Source organism: Cydia amplana, chromosome Z (assembly GCF_948474715.1).
Source record: "Cydia amplana chromosome Z, ilCydAmpl1.1, whole genome shotgun sequence".
NCBI lineage: Eukaryota > Metazoa > Arthropoda > Insecta > Lepidoptera > Tortricidae > Cydia > Cydia amplana.
In genome coordinates this window covers 22,481,047-22,498,637 of record NC_086096.1, presented here as the reverse complement: position 1 = coordinate 22,498,637, position 17,591 = coordinate 22,481,047, and the positions used below count along the sequence as shown (strand labels likewise).

Genomic DNA, 17,591 nt, shown 5'->3' with positions numbered 1-17,591 from the left:
TTTTAAAATTCATCTCCTGAGGTGGTGAAAAGGGGGTTGAAAGTTTGTATGGAAATCAAATATTTTTGAGAGTGCGGGACTTGAGTCTTTGTACAAAGACATATTATTAGAACACAAGAAAAGTAATTTCAGCGTTTATAAAGATTCATCCCTTAAAACGGTTAAAAAACCGGCCAAGTGCGAGTCGGACTCGCCCATGAAGGGTTCCGTATTTAGGCGATTTATGACGTATTAAAAAAAAACTACTTGCTAGATCTCGTTCAAACCAATTTTCGGTGGAAGTTTACATGGTAATGTACATCATATATTTTTTTTAGTTTTATCATTCTCTTATTTTAGAAGTTAGGGGGGGGGGGACACACATTTTACCACTTTGGAAGTGTCTCTCGCGCAAACTATTCAGTTTAGAAAAAAATGATATTAGGAACCTCAATATCATTTTTGAAGACCTATCCATAGATACCCCACACGTACGGGTTTGATGAAAAAAAAATTTTGAGTTTCAGTTCGAAGTATGGGGAACCCCAAAAATTTATTGTTTTTTTTCTATTTTTGTGTGAAAATCTTAATGCGGTTCACAGAATACATCTACTTACCAAGTTTCAACAGTATAGTTCTTATAGTTTCGGAGAAAAGTGGCTGTGACATACGGACGGACAGACGGACAGACAGACAGACATGACGAATCTATAAGGGTTCCGTTTTTTGCCATTTGGCTACGGAACCCTAAAAACGGTTGAAGGTTTGTATAGGGTTCAAATTTTATTTAAAACTAGGAACTTGAAACTTCTTAAAAAGGTATTTTATAAAAAGAAAAGAAAACTAATTTCAGAATTTTTGATAATTCATCCCCCAAAGTGGTGAACAAGGGGTTGAAAATTTGTTTGGAGGTCAAACATTTATTTGAGTGCGGGACTTGAATCGTTGTATAAAGGCATATTATTAGAATACAAGAAAAGTGATTTTAGCGTTTTTAAAAAATCATCCCCTAAAAGGTTTGAAAAAGGGGTTGTAAGGTTGGTAGAGGGTTCAAATTTTATTTAAAGCTAGGAATTTCTAGCTTCGTAAATAGGTAGTTACGTAGTAGGTTTTATTAAATAGTGGACTTGAAAATCTCCTGGGGGTTGAGAGGGATTATATCGAGAACAATTTTATTCAGTTTGGGGCTTGAAACTTCGTAGCCAGGTTGTGAAAGACAAATCTAATAATTAAGTTGTATAATACTTAACAAATGATTAACCGTCCCTACTGCTATCTTTTGCTGCATAATGTTCTAAGCTAATGTACAAATCCACGCGTACAAAGTCGCGGGCAACAGCTAGTATTATACATTTAGCTGGTCAATATCTATGAGGGACAACACACGCACGCCGACACTTATATTCATATACACACTACAGTCTGTTGGCACTACTAAAGACGAAAGTGGAGGACCCTCATTTTCCTCCCTGGATATTAACATTATAGTAAATACTTTGACACAATTTGTTGTATATCAACCAAAGCTATGCCCCTACGTTTGATTTTTATCGAATTTTAATTATTATAACAAGCATTCAGATTTATACGAAATCTGTTTTTCGCTCCCAACTTTTACAATAATGAAAAAAAATCTAAAAAATCCATACGACCCCTTCGTTTAGGTTAGTAGACCCCATAGTTTTGGTTAATATATGTAAACATATTTTCCTTAATGTCAATATCCAGAGAGGAAAATGGGGACTGAGACACAGGCGACGCAGTTCACGCAGCCAGGCGCAGGGCTATAACCACGAAAATCGAAGTTCGCAAATTGCGGGCATCTTTCTCTGTCGCTCTAATTACGCCTTCATTGGAGTAAAAGAGAAAGATGCCCGCAATTTGCGATTTTCGGTGTTCGCGGTAGCCCCTCTGAGCAGATTTAGTAAATTAAGTATAAGTAGAATGTCCTTTAGCTACGCACGCTGCAGCGCAAGGACGTTCCTGCGAAGGAGGGGGAGGCCACGCGCACTTCGGTACCTACGTCGTTATTGTATATATTAGAGATGCCCCGAATAGTGGTTTTGGCCGAATACCGAATACCGAATATTCGGCCCCTCCCTCGGCCGAATACCGAATATTCGGCGACCGAATATTCGGCATGACATGCGAACATTTTGAGTCACAATTATTATGAAAACTGATCGCCAACAAAGCTCAACGTTAAACAAATCAGACTCATGATAAAAATAAAATGTTTTTTAATCAACAAATGCTCAAAAAAGGGTCTTCGTATTTAACAACTTTCCAAGAACACATTCTAAATATACCTACATAGTTTTTGGTTATTTTTATTGTGCAAGTATTCTTTTTAAGTAGGTGCAACAGATATTCGGTATTCGGCCGAATAGTAGGCAACATTCGGCCTAATACCGAATATTCAGCAAAGTGACCGAATAGGCCGAATACCGAATAGTTGCCGAATATTCGTGGCATCTCTAGTATATATTCTAAATTTAAAATTCATATCTCCATTTTATCCTGCCTTTACATTCGCTCTTCTGTAAATTCATACTAGGTATAAATAATTACAATACCTTAAACCTTAAAGTAACGAAAACGTGTATCTTATAGTAGTTTATGCAACAGTGATATAATAAGGGTTCTTAAAATTCAAGGGTCGAAGTTACAAAACGAGACGTAGTCGAGTTTTGTAAAAAAAGACCCGAGAATTTTAAGAACCAATTATGAGCTGTTGCATACATTACTTTTTCTATGACAGCTGCAAAAAAAAAAAAAAAGAGTTATTATTTAAAAAAAAGAGTTATTATTAAAAAAAGAGTTATTATTTAAAAAAAATTGAGTTATTATTTAAAAAAAAAAAGAGTTATTATTGTAAATGAAAACATACCTCTTTCAATCAAGATGATCGGAACTTGTATCTTTAAAAAAAATAAAGCAGTTGTATTATACTCATAAGATGACTGCTAGCAGTCATCTTATGAGCCTATAGACAAATCATTCAAATGACATTGCTCTAGATATCACTGTCAGTCATTTAATTGACACATTTAAGTGCTGGAGTAGAAAAAAATTATTATATTATTACTTATGTATAACTATGACAACAAAAATGACTTCATCAGTGGTTTACGTGCCCACTCACTGGCATAACAAAAGAGGTGTTTTATTATTTGAATAGAGTATGACTACATTGACTACATAATATATCTGCCATTGACAGGTCTGAGACTTTTATGTCCCGCGATGCCGTCACGCTCTCACGCTTCAATTCTTCACGGGTAGTAGTGGAGCCAAACTTGCAAAATTAGCTTTTATATTCTCAATAACGTTTGGTACTCGTATGACGATTTTCACACATTGGGTAGGGTCCGGAAACTCAGGTAAATAGTACTATTAGTGCTATACTACAAGTATGGCCACGTCTTCGCCTCGGCTAGTCTGTGGCCATGAGTAAGGCCATTAATTATTTAAAAAAAATGGTCCGATTTTAACGCTGATTATGGACGACCCTATTTGATTTGTACTCCTTACATTTGTTTTTGTCAGTCCCTGCTTTTTTTTAGTATAGGTATTTATTCAAATTGAGCAAAAACAAACAAAAATAAATTAAACTAAGACCTAAACTAAAACTACTTTTATGCTTATACTAGTTCTCAAAATAGTTAGATTTAGGCACATTTTACTGGAGCTTGAATTTCGACCATAGTTGTAAAACATTTACTTTATTCTTATGTTTCGACATTTTAAATAACAACAATTACTTATTCCTAGAAGTTAACCTACTCAAAAAATCCTATGGTAAACAGAATACATGTAATGTAAACGTCAGCGTTTAACGGCCATCGAGATAGTCAAGTGCTGTCTCATAGGAAGCTGGCATTTAGCCAAATGTTTTCAGATAGGCTTCGCCCGCAGCGTCGATAACCCCAATAGCCATATATTGTTCACTTGCCTGCTTTAGGGGAAGAATCATTTAATATTGGACATTGTTACTATAAGGAGCGATTTCGATCCTATTTCAATTTATGCTTAATTTTGGTAGATAGATAGTTGTAGGTACGTATGAAATAGGAATGATTGGGAAGTATATTAACCCTATATCAAAGCAGTGTCGAACCAGCGATCACATGCGTTACTTCAGATATGTCTTCTATGTTCAATGTGTAAAACTGACATTCGATTGTCATTTTTAGGGTTCCGTAGCCAAATGGCAAAAAACGGAACCCTTATGGATTCGTCATGTCTGTCTGTCTGTCTGTCCGTCTGTCCGTCTGTCCGTCTGTCCGTCTGTCTGTCCGTCCGTATGTCACAGCCACTTTTTTCCGAAACTATAAGAACTAATCTGTTGAAACTTGGTAAGTAGATGTATTCTGTGAACCGCATTAAGATTCTCATACAAAAAAAAAAAACAATAAATTTTGGGGGTACCTTACAACTGAAACTCAAAAAATTTTTTTTCATCAAACCCATACGTGTGGGGTATCTATGGATAGGTCTTCAAAAATGATATTGAGGTTTCTAATATCATTTTTTTCTAAACTGAATAGTTTGCGCGAGAGACGCTTCCAAAGTGGTAAAATGTGTGTCCCCCCCCCCTGTAACTTCTAAAATAAGAGAATGATAAAACTAAAAAAAATATATGATGTACATTACCATGCAAACTTCCACCAAAAATTGGTTTGAACGAAATCTAGCAAGTAGTTTTTTTTCAATACGTCAAAATCCCCTAAATACGGAACCCTTCATGGGCGAGTCCGACTCGCACTTGGCCGCTTTTTAAACCGTAGGCCAGGGTTAAGTAGGTACGATCATCATGAATAATCACATAAATTAATACCTAAGTACGACTCCGCTTTTCCCTGTTTTTTTGGCGTAGTCTATAGAGCATTAAGGTAAATTATTATTATTATGACTATTATGAGCCTATATGTGACATTCCACGGCAAAAGGTACCTTATGGCACTTGGCGCTTACGTCGCATAGCTCCGCAATAACAATAGCGCGCGGCAGCGGAGCGGCGTTAATAATAGCGTAAGCGCCAAAGGCCATAAGGTACCTTTATACGTGGGACGTCACATATTGTCCCTATGTTGGGCAAAGGCCTGCCTACACGTATCCCTATCGCCTGAACTGTTCCCCCACTATCTGTCAAAGGTGTCAAGCTGGTCCCCACCCTTAATATTCATAAATTCATAATCTCACATATGTATAGTTATGAGGGTGGATTATGTGACAGAAACATAATAAAACATTCGACTTTCTGTAATCTTAATTAAAAAACTGGTTCTGTAGAAAATCTGTATTTCCAGAAATAGACGACTAAGTGATCTTATGGGTGTTCCGTTTTAACATCATTCGCCGCTAAGCTCTGGTCGTAGCGCTTTGTCGTAGCCGATAACATCGGTATGTAGCCAAAAAGCTGTCTAGAGGCAAAACGACAACGTGAGTGATTAGCGCTGAATTGGCAATTTGCGAACCCAATATAAATACATGTAGGCATCTATTTTTTTCAAATTCGATTAGTAAACCGAGTTTCACATCTTTTGAAAACCGCCGATTAAGCTCGGGGGATTCAACTTGTTTTTTCAATCAGAGCCTAAAACTTGTAGTATCACTACACTACAAGCCGGTGTTTAGTGATGCGCCTGGTAGAGCCGTCGGCGTCGCTGGGTTGTCGGGGGCATTCCTATAAAATATTCAACTCCAACTAGCCTGTTCCCAAAAGTCAAGGAAACTTTAATCATAACATTTATAATCCATATATCAAGAGTGGCTTATTAATATTGTTCCCAGATAGTACAAGGAGACTGTTTTAAGTGTCAAATTAAGTAAATTAACCCATATATTCGCTTAAATAGTATTTGCTGTGAACTGAGAGATTTCTCTTAAAGTCGTTAGTGGGTTTTTCAACAATTAGTTACCATTTAATAGTTTTTATTGATATTTGTATCTCAACTATAAAATTATTATGATGTAGTATAGAATGACAATAAAGCTATCCTTTTAAACATGTTCATTTTCAAGGCTCAGGCTGGCGTCTAAGTAATAAAATGAAACTCGCGACCTCTGCCAGCTATCAGTTACGGTAAATTAGCATTAAACAACTGACCATCGAGCCGTGTAGGAGGGGACGCAGCGCTTTATAAATAAAACGCGAGCCGCAAATTGGAAGACTTACGACTTCCACCAACACTTTTATCTTATTACCACCATATGTGTTTAGCTCAGATACGTTCTTGTTTCAGCGTTTTATATGTATGCATATTGCTTACTAACAATTTACTGAACATCTACGCAAATAAGGTACTTTCATCTATGAAAATTAAATCATTTACCTAAGTATGTATGTTTATACAGTTTTTTCATCACACTTGCTCAAAAAAGATATTATTTCATATAGGATTTTGCTCCCGCGGGAGTTATGGCCAAACTGTCATATCACTAAAAACATTCACGCTTCGAGTACGTTTCCAATTGGAAGCTCTGGATCTGAATGTATCATTAAGAGTAGTTCCCTCAATTCCTCCAACGAACAAAACAAATCGCCAAACGTGATTTACGCTTCGTTGAAGAGCTCCGTTCTGGTCTTTATCAGCAGTTCCACATCATCATTATGAATGTTTTGATGAAAATACAATATAGCGCTATATGTATGCTTATAAGATTTGAGGAGTTTTCTCAATTCAACATACATAGTACATACTGTCGAATTGATAACTTCCGCCTTTTTAAAAGTTTGTCAAAAACTATAATTATGTTTTCTCAAACATGCAATGAAATGTCGTCGCTCCGGGCGTTATATCAGGCTTCGAAGTATCACGTTTAGGGCGGAGCAACTTCAGAGAACTGTAAAGGAATTTCATACGAAATTGAAGGCCTAGGCCGGAAAGTAATTTTTTTTTAAATTCTAATGTAAACATGGGGTCTGTTTCCATGAACAGACTAAACAGCCGAATTATATTTTTTATTTTATTTTTGGTGAATGAATGGTTATCGGACCAAAATATCCGTGTTAACGCCTGTTATACACGAACGTACTGATATTAAGAATACGAATCTGTATGATTCAATGTGTTGATGAATAAATTTAAAATTTAGTCTATACGTAAGTCACCAGAGACCATAGACAATAATTTAAAATCCTCTGCATTTATTTTATTTATAGAAATTGAGATTCTTATTATCAGATTGTGTATAATGGCCCTAATAAGGTCTATTCGAACACTACACACGCGAAATACGGACGACATCCGTAAAAAAAAAAACAATTATGGCGGGATTGGAAGGAAAATTAAAAAAACTTTTGTTGTGAAGTTGGATTTTTATTATAAAGAATATAAATTTGTTTTTTTGAGTGGTGTATTTTTTTTATGCCTTGCCGTGAAAAAGTCTTGCCGGCTTCGCATCACTATCCGGCCTCCCTACGGTCGGCCGGCTATACCTACTCACCCGGCAAGCCCTTCTTTCCCGGCGTCTGCAGTAATGTACTATTTCTGTTGTTTTAGTCCAAGGCTGTGGGCCGTGTGCTGTTTGATCAAGTCTGCCGACAGTTGCACTTGTTGGAAGCCGATTATTTTGGATTAGAGTACCAAGATGCAAATGGAACACGGGTATGATATTGATATATTTCCTTTTATTTGTATTGTTGCATAATATAACAGCGCCATCTAGCAATTTTGGAAACTTATTGATTGATAGTTCATTTTATAAAGATGTCAGTCAATGTAAAATGTAACTGTGAGATAAATCTGGTTATACAGATATATATATTATCGGTTGAAAGAAGTTTTAACACACGTGCAGTATGTGTTGCGATCGTTTAGAGTTGTGCCCCGAGTACAGTTGAGAGCACCGCACATAACAGGGATGTAGTATAGCAAGCGTGTGTGTTGTGCAGTACTGGTTGGACGTGGAGAAGCCGATGTGCCGGCAGCTGGGGCTGTCGATGCTGGAGCCCACGCTGCGGTTCTGCGTCAAGTTCTACACGCCGGACCCCGCGCGCCTGGAGGAGGAGTTTACCCGGTACCTGTTCTGCCTGCAAGTGAAGCGCGACTTGGCGCAGGGGTGCATCCAGTGTAATGAGAACACGGCCGCTTTGCTGGCTAGCTACATTGTTCAAGGTAAGGGCTTTACGTGATCAAAACTGTTTGGAATATTTTGTAATAATCATACAGTTTAAGCTGAGCCACTCGTTTTTATACCCCGCAGCTGAGTGCGGAGACTTCGTGCCTGAAGATTACCCGGACCACACATACCTTAGTGGATACAAATTCTTTCCTGGACAAGACTCTGAATCTGAGCGACGAATTATGGAAAACCACAAAAAGCATTCGTAAGTTATTTTTTTATGTTTAAATTGCTTATATATCAGAATATTGGCGCCATTTGTCGACTTCGTATGTCAATATTTTTACTCAATAAAAAACCAGGACCAAGATGTTACAATGTTGTCGATTGCTGTAAGTATCTTATCTCTGTTACTATGAGCCAGCCGGTCCCGGCCGTAGCAACTACGCTCGCATTCCATTGCATGTTTTGTTTACTTATTAAGTTAAGTATTGACTTACCCGACAAAAAAAAAAAAAAAAGGTGTATTTAGTTTAATTTGTAAATTTTTGTTAAGTCATAATATGCAAGTACCTACAGTTTTAAGTGGTTATAAGTTAAGTGTGCGCTCACCGAATAAATATGTATTTTGCATGAAAAAATAAGAAATTCTCGTGTAAGTGAATATTATGTATTCTTATGAGAAATAAAGATCTTTAAACCTAAGTAAACTCGTGCGCTAATGGTAGGTATCACTGTTTACAGCGGACAAAGTCCTGCGGAAGCTGACATGAACTTACTAGAGACTGCGCGAAGGTGTGAATTATATGGTAAGTAATTTCATTACAACAAGACACAATACTCATAATACAATGAAACCTGGATGATTGAAATCTCAAGGCAATTTTTCGTCAATTAACCAGGTGTATGGTATATGTGTAGATAAATAATTAAGTACATTAGGTACATATACGTTATAATAAATGAACATGTACAATTGAATGATCTGTTGAACATGATTGCAGGCGTCAAGATGCACCCAGCCAAAGACCAGGAGGCCGTGCCGCTAAATTTGGCAGTAGCGCACTTAGGCATTCTAGTATTCCAGAACTTTACCAAGATCAACACCTTCAGTTGGGCTAAAATAAGAAAAATATCGTTCAAAAGAAAAAAGTTCCTTATCAAATTGCATCCTGAGGGTTACGTAAGTAGATTTTTTCTATTCAAGTTTAAAAAAATCTATTCTGTGCTAAATCAGCTATTTACCACACCTGCGAGAATTATATTTCATAGCTTATAACCAAAATGTTATAGTAATTTGTATCTATGTACTATTATTTTTTGGTTTAATTCAATAGGTACATAATTAGTTGTCAGAAAATCAATTAAAATGTATTAATTTGAACATATTATCACGATCTTCCCAATAATTAATCTCTGTGATCCAATTGTTGTCGCGACTGGAATCTTTTAGTTTACGCCTCGAAGCTTAAATTCACGACACGAATACGATACCCTAAGCTTTTTCATATAGGATGAATGAACTCAGGTATCGGAATGTAATACAGTTTTGCGTTTTGTAACGGCAGGGATATCACCGTGATATCGTCGAGTTCTTCTTCGAGGGCCGCAACGAGTGCAAGAACTTTTGGAAGAAGTGCGTGGAGAACCACGGGTTCTTTCGCTGCTCCAGCGTGCCGCGCATCCAGAGACACAAGACGCGCGTCATGTCCAGGGGCTCCTCCTTTAGGTGAGTTTACCCTTTTCAACGCCAAGAACAACTAAAGTCGTCGCGAGTAGTCGTGCCCACCGCGCCATGGACAACTATTATGGCTGTTATGACCTGTCAAAGTAACCTTCACGCTTTCAAGTAAGGTTTACACTCGCTTGCACCCGGGACCTTGGGCCTTGGCGTGTCAGTGACGTTCTTGTTAATAAAATTAAGCATTCAAAGGACACATATCCTTATTCTGTTGAAGGATGAATTCTCTGAAATTCAGATTTTGCTTGTTTGAAGTTTGATTAAAAGCGTTGTTCATAAACGGCATACGCCTATGCGATGTACGTCACGTTTTCCCGAAAAAGCTGTTGAAGTTGCAGGTGCCCATAGGCTAAGATGGCTGCTTGGTATCAGGCAGGTTGAATGCTTGTTTGCCACTGACGTGGTATTAAAGAAACCCCAATTTAAGTTGTTTACGATCACTCGCACGCAATAGAGCTTGTTCCAGTGTTGAATGTGGCTAGGCTAGCCTATAAAGATACTTCCATTTAAAAGGTCTTCTGTCAATAATTTCAATTAAATGGGATAATAACCTTTTTGAAGTCATGAAAACTACTTCAAAAAGTATCACTAAAACCTGTGCAAAAAGAATTACCGATTTGAGTGCGGTTTTTATAATAAAGGAGTTTCTAATAAAAAGCTATTTTTGGTTTGCTTAGATATTTACTGTCCAGTAATAATCTGAGCTGTTGTCAGAGCGTTGGCGACATGCTGTTGTATTTTTAACCGACTTCCAAATCTAAAAGGAGGAGGTTATCAATTCGGTTGTATGTTTTTTTTTATTTTTTTTTTTTTTTTTGTTTTTTTTTTGTTTGTTACTCCATATCTCCGTCATTACTGGACCGATTTTGAAAATTATTTTTTTGATTATATGTATATGCATACAGATTGGTCCCGTTTTTGTCAAAACCCAGTTCTGATGATGGAATCCATGAGGAATCGAGGGAACTCCTCAAATCTTAAAGGCACACATATAGTGATTTTTGTATTTTTATCAACAAATCAAGCATATACATTCAAAAAAGTGACATTTGATGAAGTGGAACTGCTGATGATGATCAGAACAGAACTCTTCAACGACGCATAGTTCACGTTTGGCGATTTGTCCTCTTCGTTATGTTTGTTAAGCAAGTTAAGTTTTTAAGCCACAATTTTGTCAAGCTCGAGTTCTGATGATGGGATCCACGAGGAATCGAGGGAACTCCTCCAATCTTAAAGGCATGCGTATAGAGATTTTTGTATTTTCATCAGAAAATCGAGCATTTTCATTAAAAACTGTCGCATTTGATGAAGTGGAACTGCTGATGATGATCATAACGGAACTCTTCAACGACGCATAGCTCGCATTTGGCGATTTGTCCTTTTCGTTATGTTTGTTAAGCAAGTTAGGTTTTTAGGCACATTTATGTCAATCTCAAGTCCTGAACATGGTATCCATGAGGAATCGAGGGAACTTCTCAAATCTTAAAGGCATCCGTATAGAATTTTATATATTTTCATCAGAAAATCAAGCATTTACATTAAAAACTGTGGCATTTGATGAAGTGAAACTGCTGATGATGATCAGAACAGAACTCCTCAACGACGCATAGTACACGTTTTGTGATTTTCAATTTCGATTTTGACTTGAATTGGGCCCCGGACTCCGGACTCGGACCCGTACTCGGACTCGGACCCAGACCCGGACCTTGACCCGGAAAACCACTATGATACCTAAACTAAATCAACCACTATGATTACCATAAAATGTATACATATTACCAAATAAAGTATAAGCACCGTTAAGTGGGTTAGGCTAGTAGTTAGAGAAGTCGGTTTTTTCCTATTAAAGATTATTATGTATGTAGTCGGTTTTTTGATACCTATAGTTTATTATGAAATTCCTATAAATAGTTATAACTTTTTATCGTTGGCATAACGTTGTCAGAATTTGAAGAACGTAATATTGTTTTACAGGTATAGCGGCAAAACCCAGAGGCAAATTGTTGAATTTGTCAGAGACAACTATGTGAAAAGACAGACTTTCCAAAGGTATAGTTTTTTTGTTTAACTGTCTTTAATACGAGCTTAGCTATTAATTGAGTAACGTTGGTTGTAGACAATGGCATGTTATACTAAAGTATACTCCAGAGCTTTAGCAGGAATAGCTAGCCTAGCGGTAAAACATTGAAGACTACAGTGTACGTTGGTAGTCGAATATTGATGTCGCTCTTTATTTGTTGAACACTCAACGATGACTGACGTCAGCTGAGCGCCGCGCCGTAGTGAGATGCTTCACATTAGTCGTGACTAACTAATGATGGCTTAACGCTGAGAGAGGTATTCACTTGAAGCATACTTTGTGTTTGCTTCTAGAGCAACCGTGTAGTGCAGTTAAACTTGAAGACGAGTAAGAGAGAAATAAAGGAAATCGTAGTGGGTGGTACTGTTACAATTTAAGTTTAGATAATTTAAGTTGCGTTCGTCTACGGTGAGTGGGTGGCATGGATTGGGTGACACTAGCTTTTGGTTTTGTCTTGTGGGCGTTTTGTGTAAACAAGTTGCAGGTCTATACCTAATCTAAAGTAAAGCATGATTTTACGTAAAATCCCTAAAAACGACTAATTATAAAAGGCTAGAGGAAGGCTTTCAATAGTATTTATGTATTTCAATGGTGAATAGAACTTTCGAGCATGCGCTGTATCCATTGAGACTTTCGCTTTTTTTCAAAAAAATCTATCGTCGGATGTATCCGCTGTGTCGTGCGGCGCTGCGACAATCGGTCAGAGGATGGTGTGGTCGTTTGATTTAGGGATTTTTAAGGGGGCCTGCGCTCAGTTTTGATACTCGCTAATTTGTATACGATACAAGTACAGCATACTAGTAATTATTCCAAGTCATTTTTATTGGTCCCCCTCGCTGTCGAGACTTCGGGATGCTGGTGCGCTGAGGGTAAGACCTTCGTCCGTGAGTTGGGTCGTCTTTTGAAAGGGGCCTTAACCCAAAATCCAACGCGGCAACGCAGCGAGCGTGATGGGCATCTTTGCGTCGGGGGCAGCCCGGGGCGGGTTTTAGTAGGTAGTTATTTTTTACATATTTCGTTTGTATTTATATTTAAGTTTCTACAATAAATTCATTTATTTTTCAAGTCATGATTATCCATTATAGACCCGTCTTGAAGAGACTGGAACGAATACTTACTGTATGTCTGAAATATAATATATGGATTAGTTAATGTCGGAAAAAAACCATTCTCGGTTGATCGAATTTCCAATAAGTAATGTGGTGTAAGTACTTGTGGCCGTACTGCACATTGTCTCTAAATACAGCGCCGCGCTCCTAAAGTCTAACGTGATGCGCTTTCTATTTTTAATTAGGCAAAACAAAAATCGTAACATGAAATGGCTAAGATTAAGTTAATTTTTCTTTTATAAGGCGAATGATTATAGTACGGATATTGTCTTAGATTTGCATGTAATTTGTTTTACATGTGGAAATCGACTACATATGTACATTCCAGGTAGTAAACAAATTAGTTCTTTTTATTACCCCCTGTATGTTCCTTTTCCGATAAAGCCAAAAAGTGATGGATTTGATATGTGGTTACATTACAAGCGTTCAGGCATAATAGGCAAAACGATGCCAGAGGCCGAACGGCATTAAGGAACTAGTAGAGGGCACGATCGAAGCGCAGTCTCGTATGGCGCGCGCGCGCAGATCCAAAAGCTGGTGTCACCATCCTCTGCCCGACTGTCGGCAGGTCGGGCTCGTTCCGAGCGTCGCGCTCGCTGCGCTCCTCGCGCGGCAACGTGTCCCAGGCGCCCGCGCAGGGCACGCTGAACGCGAGCGTGTCGGCCCATCCGCTGCTGCCGCTGCCGCCTGGCTCTGACGGTACGTTATACCACCAACGATTACTTTTATAACATTTACCTATTAAATACATGCTCGATGCAATGTTGCCGATACTATATTTTCAACAAATATGATAACTTTAACAATCTTAAGTGATATTTGTTACGGTCATATATACATTGAAGTTCGGTCGGTTGTTTGGAAACTATACAACTATGCCTCTCGTTTCGAATTATCGTCCTTATGACAGTTCCTTCAAGTCTCTTTGAGTAGGGCTTAATTTAAAAATCATTGAGCATGTATGTTTTTACCGTATTTTTATTATTTAAATGTTACATTTCTAAATTAATGTGCTTATGTTGTCAATAATGCCTAAAACATTTTACTTGACAGCTAAGTCATATAAAAATGAACTGTCGTAGGGACCATCATTCGATGCGAGAGGTATAAGTTGTGTGAATTAAAACGTAAATTAATACGTGAAGAAAAATATTCATATGTATATATATATATTATATACAGAATCGTTATTCACATTAAAAATCGAATTTTAACTGTAAAAGGATAATATGAAAGGTGTCGTAAGCAATAATTTGTATCTGTTCAGCGATTTCCCTGGAGTGGGACAAGCAACCTCACTACCTGGAGGCTTCTCTGATGATGAAGGGCTACACGGCGGAGGAGGCGGCGCAGGCGGCGCGGCGCACGCGGCGCCCCTCGGAGGGCGCGCCTCGCCCGCCGCTCACAGCTACCGCCTATGCCGCCACGAGGGACAAGGTACGACCACCACCATGCCATGACATGCACTGACTTAATATAAAAGAAATAGACACACAAAGCAGAACAAAAACGTCAACAAATGTGGACCCCAATGACGTTTCGCACCATTTGCATTGATGATAAAAACGTTTACGTAAATTTTGAGTCAAGATAAATGTTTCATACAGAAAAGAGCTTAATGTCGTAAGCATTAAGTGTCAAATTTGCAAACATAAGTACCAACACTGTTAAAAAATTTAGTCCGATGGCACTAAACGTAACGTATTTACGTCAAACAACGTCAAACGAGAATAATGAACGAATGGAGTCACTTTGGTACACTTTAATATGTATTAATGTACAGGAAAACCAATTGAAGTAATAAATAAAACAATAGTTATTTGTACAACAAGAGATCAAAGTTTGATATTTCTTCGAGTGCTTATTTTGAGTCCCGTGCAAGCGAAAGATTCTATACTAGATTCACGAGCGTAGCGAGTGAATCTAATTTAGAATCTTGAGCGTAGTAAGGGACTCAAAAGCGCACGAGATGTAAATAACTTTGATCTCGTGTAGTTCACAAAACTTTTCACCTCAGCAGTGAGAACATATTAGAGAACCCGAAAAATGTATTCCTTCTTAATCACTTACCTATTCACTCATGTTTTCTTAAGATATACCAACAATTAAGTTTTCACCTCAGCAGCTCGAACAAGGGTACTTTGCTACTTAAAAACAGTGAGCAAAATCGCATTTTGCTCACTGAGTGAGCAAAATCGCATTTTGCTCATTTTGTCTCTCTCAGTGAGCAAAATGCGATTTTGCTCACTGTTTTTAAGTAGCAAAGTACCCTTGTTCGAGCTGCTGAGGTGAAAATTTAATTTAATCGGGAGCTCAAATAAAATTAATTCGTGGTTCAAATTCAAACAAATTAAATTTTTAATTCGTATACGTCTTTAAATACTAATTTCCTTGAAATAAATTCTACTTATTAAATAACTGTGTATTTAAGAGCCAACAGGAGCTAAGATTTAAATATTTTAGGTAAATATACCCGTCTCGCTAACGGAAGCGGCTCCTAAAACTAGTGCGATAAGGACAAGGCGAAAAATCCTGCGTAAAAATCTCAAAAATCGAGGTTTCGTACTCGACTGTTTCCTCCTCCAAAACTTAACCAATCGTAACCAAATTTAGAAATCTAAATGATAATGACATTATCTGTGTCGGATCGTTTTGCTTTTTTGACTAAATGATATCAGTTTTGAATAGCACGCCTCTCATTGCGGCATAGTCAATTAGGCCATTTTGGCCATTTTTGAAGGGCTCTAGCGCCTTAAAAAACAAAAATATCAAAAAAAGCAAAACGGTCCGACATAGATATTGACAATATTAATCTGTGTTGAAAAAATTATTGCTCTAGCTTCAAAACCCACGGAGGAAACAGTCGAGTACGTTTGTATGGAGAAATGACCACTCCTGTTGGCTCTTAAGATCTACATTTACTCATAGCACGGGTGCACGGGGATATTTAGGTACTGATTGGATTTTTTTTATAAAGTCTACCTATACTTTATAAAAAAAATCCTGTGGTTGTCACTGTGTTCAGACAGGTTTAGTTATTTAGACATTTACAGTTAGTCGATATAAGCCCTTATTGGTGGTGTATATGTCGGAAACAGGGAAATGGGCCGAACACACAAGTGCCGTTTTGCCTTGTTTAAAACTGCATCACCCCTATCTCTTGCTATAATTAAATAGCAGTCCACTTTGCACGTCGCATAGGTTTTCTTGGAAATCTTGAATTTAAACATAATATTATTCCTTATGAATTCCATATAAAAATATAAAAAAAAATTGACCTCACATCGACTCATTAGATTTATGTTCATTGACATCCCTTCTTTGGTACTAACAAATTAATTTATTCAAAACCATAAAATTACCACCAGATTACATAAATTATGTAATGCTATCCAAAGAACTAACCGAATGAAATACATTCCATACTTTTTCCTTGTTTTATCATTGTTATTTTTACATATTTTAACGGCACATTTCGTAATTGTTGACAACTTCACATTTGAGCGTTTCAAACAAGACTAAACGAAAAAGTGATGCGTGATCTGTTTTGACATTACTTTTGTGGGGCCATTTTTGGCGGCTGATTGGGTATCCAGTTCTTTATACTATATCAATGACGACATGCCATGCCACTACACAACGGCTTTACTATTCATTGTTAATTTATTTATTATACATACATATACTCCAAAATGGTAAGCGTAAAACCGGCGGTTAGTACTTAGGTACGATATAAGGATGTCTTGAAAAGACATGAAGAGATGAAAACTGGCTCTAGTTTCTGACTGGGAGTGGAAGGCAGCGCGGCGGACCGAATGGCGCGGTGCCCCGTCCATTAAATCATCATCGTTACTGATAGAAAATAAATCACGAATACACGTCTAATTTTCAGTTATTTTAAATTATACATCGTTACCCTGCTTAAAATAGCTAATGATATAGCCGAGATATGACTAGCAAAATTTCAGAGTTATTCAGGTACGTTAAAATCCGTGAGATCGCCTAATTCTCCGTCACAAGTTTCGCGCGGCGCGCCATATCTTTTGTTCCTTTCTAATTTCTTGGCTTTACGCCCCGTCTTAATCCATCTTTCGTCAAACAACAATCAGAAATGTTTATATATTTATTGAAATCTCATGCAGGCTTTAAGCTGACCTTACTTTACTATTTTATTTTCATTTGGTTGACTAACCAATTTTTTTTCGTCAAATTGTTTGAACAATTTTATAGCATTTTTTTTTCTTTATTTCAGCTATCAAAACTGTACTGCAAGCAAATCGTAAGCGCTTTTTACTGAAAAGTGACCTTATGTGTAAGACGTTCGCTTGCAAAAGAAATCTCGTTTTTGAATGTACATTGTACACAGTTTTCGAAATAGAATATACCTGCATTTACTTCAAATGTAAGAAGGAACATACAATACCTAATATGCTTCTAAGCTTAAGTACACCCAACATGAAACAGCGAATATATTATATTAATTAAATACACTTAACATTAAAGGTGGTTAAAATAAAAGGTGGTTTTTGTACCTTTCTTATAATCTGACAATAATATCGATAATGTTCCGTGAACATTGAACTTATCATACATAGTACAATAATATCACTTG

General features: G+C 37.3%; 1 protein-coding gene across 7 annotated transcripts in view; it reads left to right on the top strand.

Moving 5' to 3' along the window:
• LOC134660992 (FERM, ARHGEF and pleckstrin domain-containing protein 1) overlaps nucleotides 1–17,591 on the top strand; it is a 60,900-nt gene that overhangs the window by 8,969 nt on the left and 34,340 nt on the right. For 2 of the 7 annotated variants that reach the window (XM_063516887.1, XM_063516881.1), the window contains exons 4-13: nucleotides 7,488–7,592; nucleotides 7,880–8,102; nucleotides 8,191–8,314; nucleotides 8,794–8,858; nucleotides 9,054–9,232; nucleotides 9,618–9,778; nucleotides 11,765–11,839; nucleotides 13,548–13,678; nucleotides 14,247–14,416; nucleotides 17,232–17,258. In XM_063516887.1, coding sequence (XP_063372957.1) covers nucleotides 7,488–7,592; nucleotides 7,880–8,102; nucleotides 8,191–8,314; nucleotides 8,794–8,858; nucleotides 9,054–9,232; nucleotides 9,618–9,778; nucleotides 11,765–11,839; nucleotides 13,548–13,678; nucleotides 14,247–14,416; nucleotides 17,232–17,258 — 1,260 coding nt within the window. Of the gene's footprint in view, nucleotides 1–7,487; nucleotides 7,593–7,879; nucleotides 8,103–8,190; nucleotides 8,315–8,793; nucleotides 8,859–9,053; nucleotides 9,233–9,617; nucleotides 9,779–11,762; nucleotides 11,840–13,547; nucleotides 13,679–14,246; nucleotides 14,417–17,231; nucleotides 17,259–17,591 lie in introns of those variants that run through there. The other 5 variants (XM_063516886.1, XM_063516884.1, XM_063516882.1 and 2 more) reach the window with 4 other exon arrangements.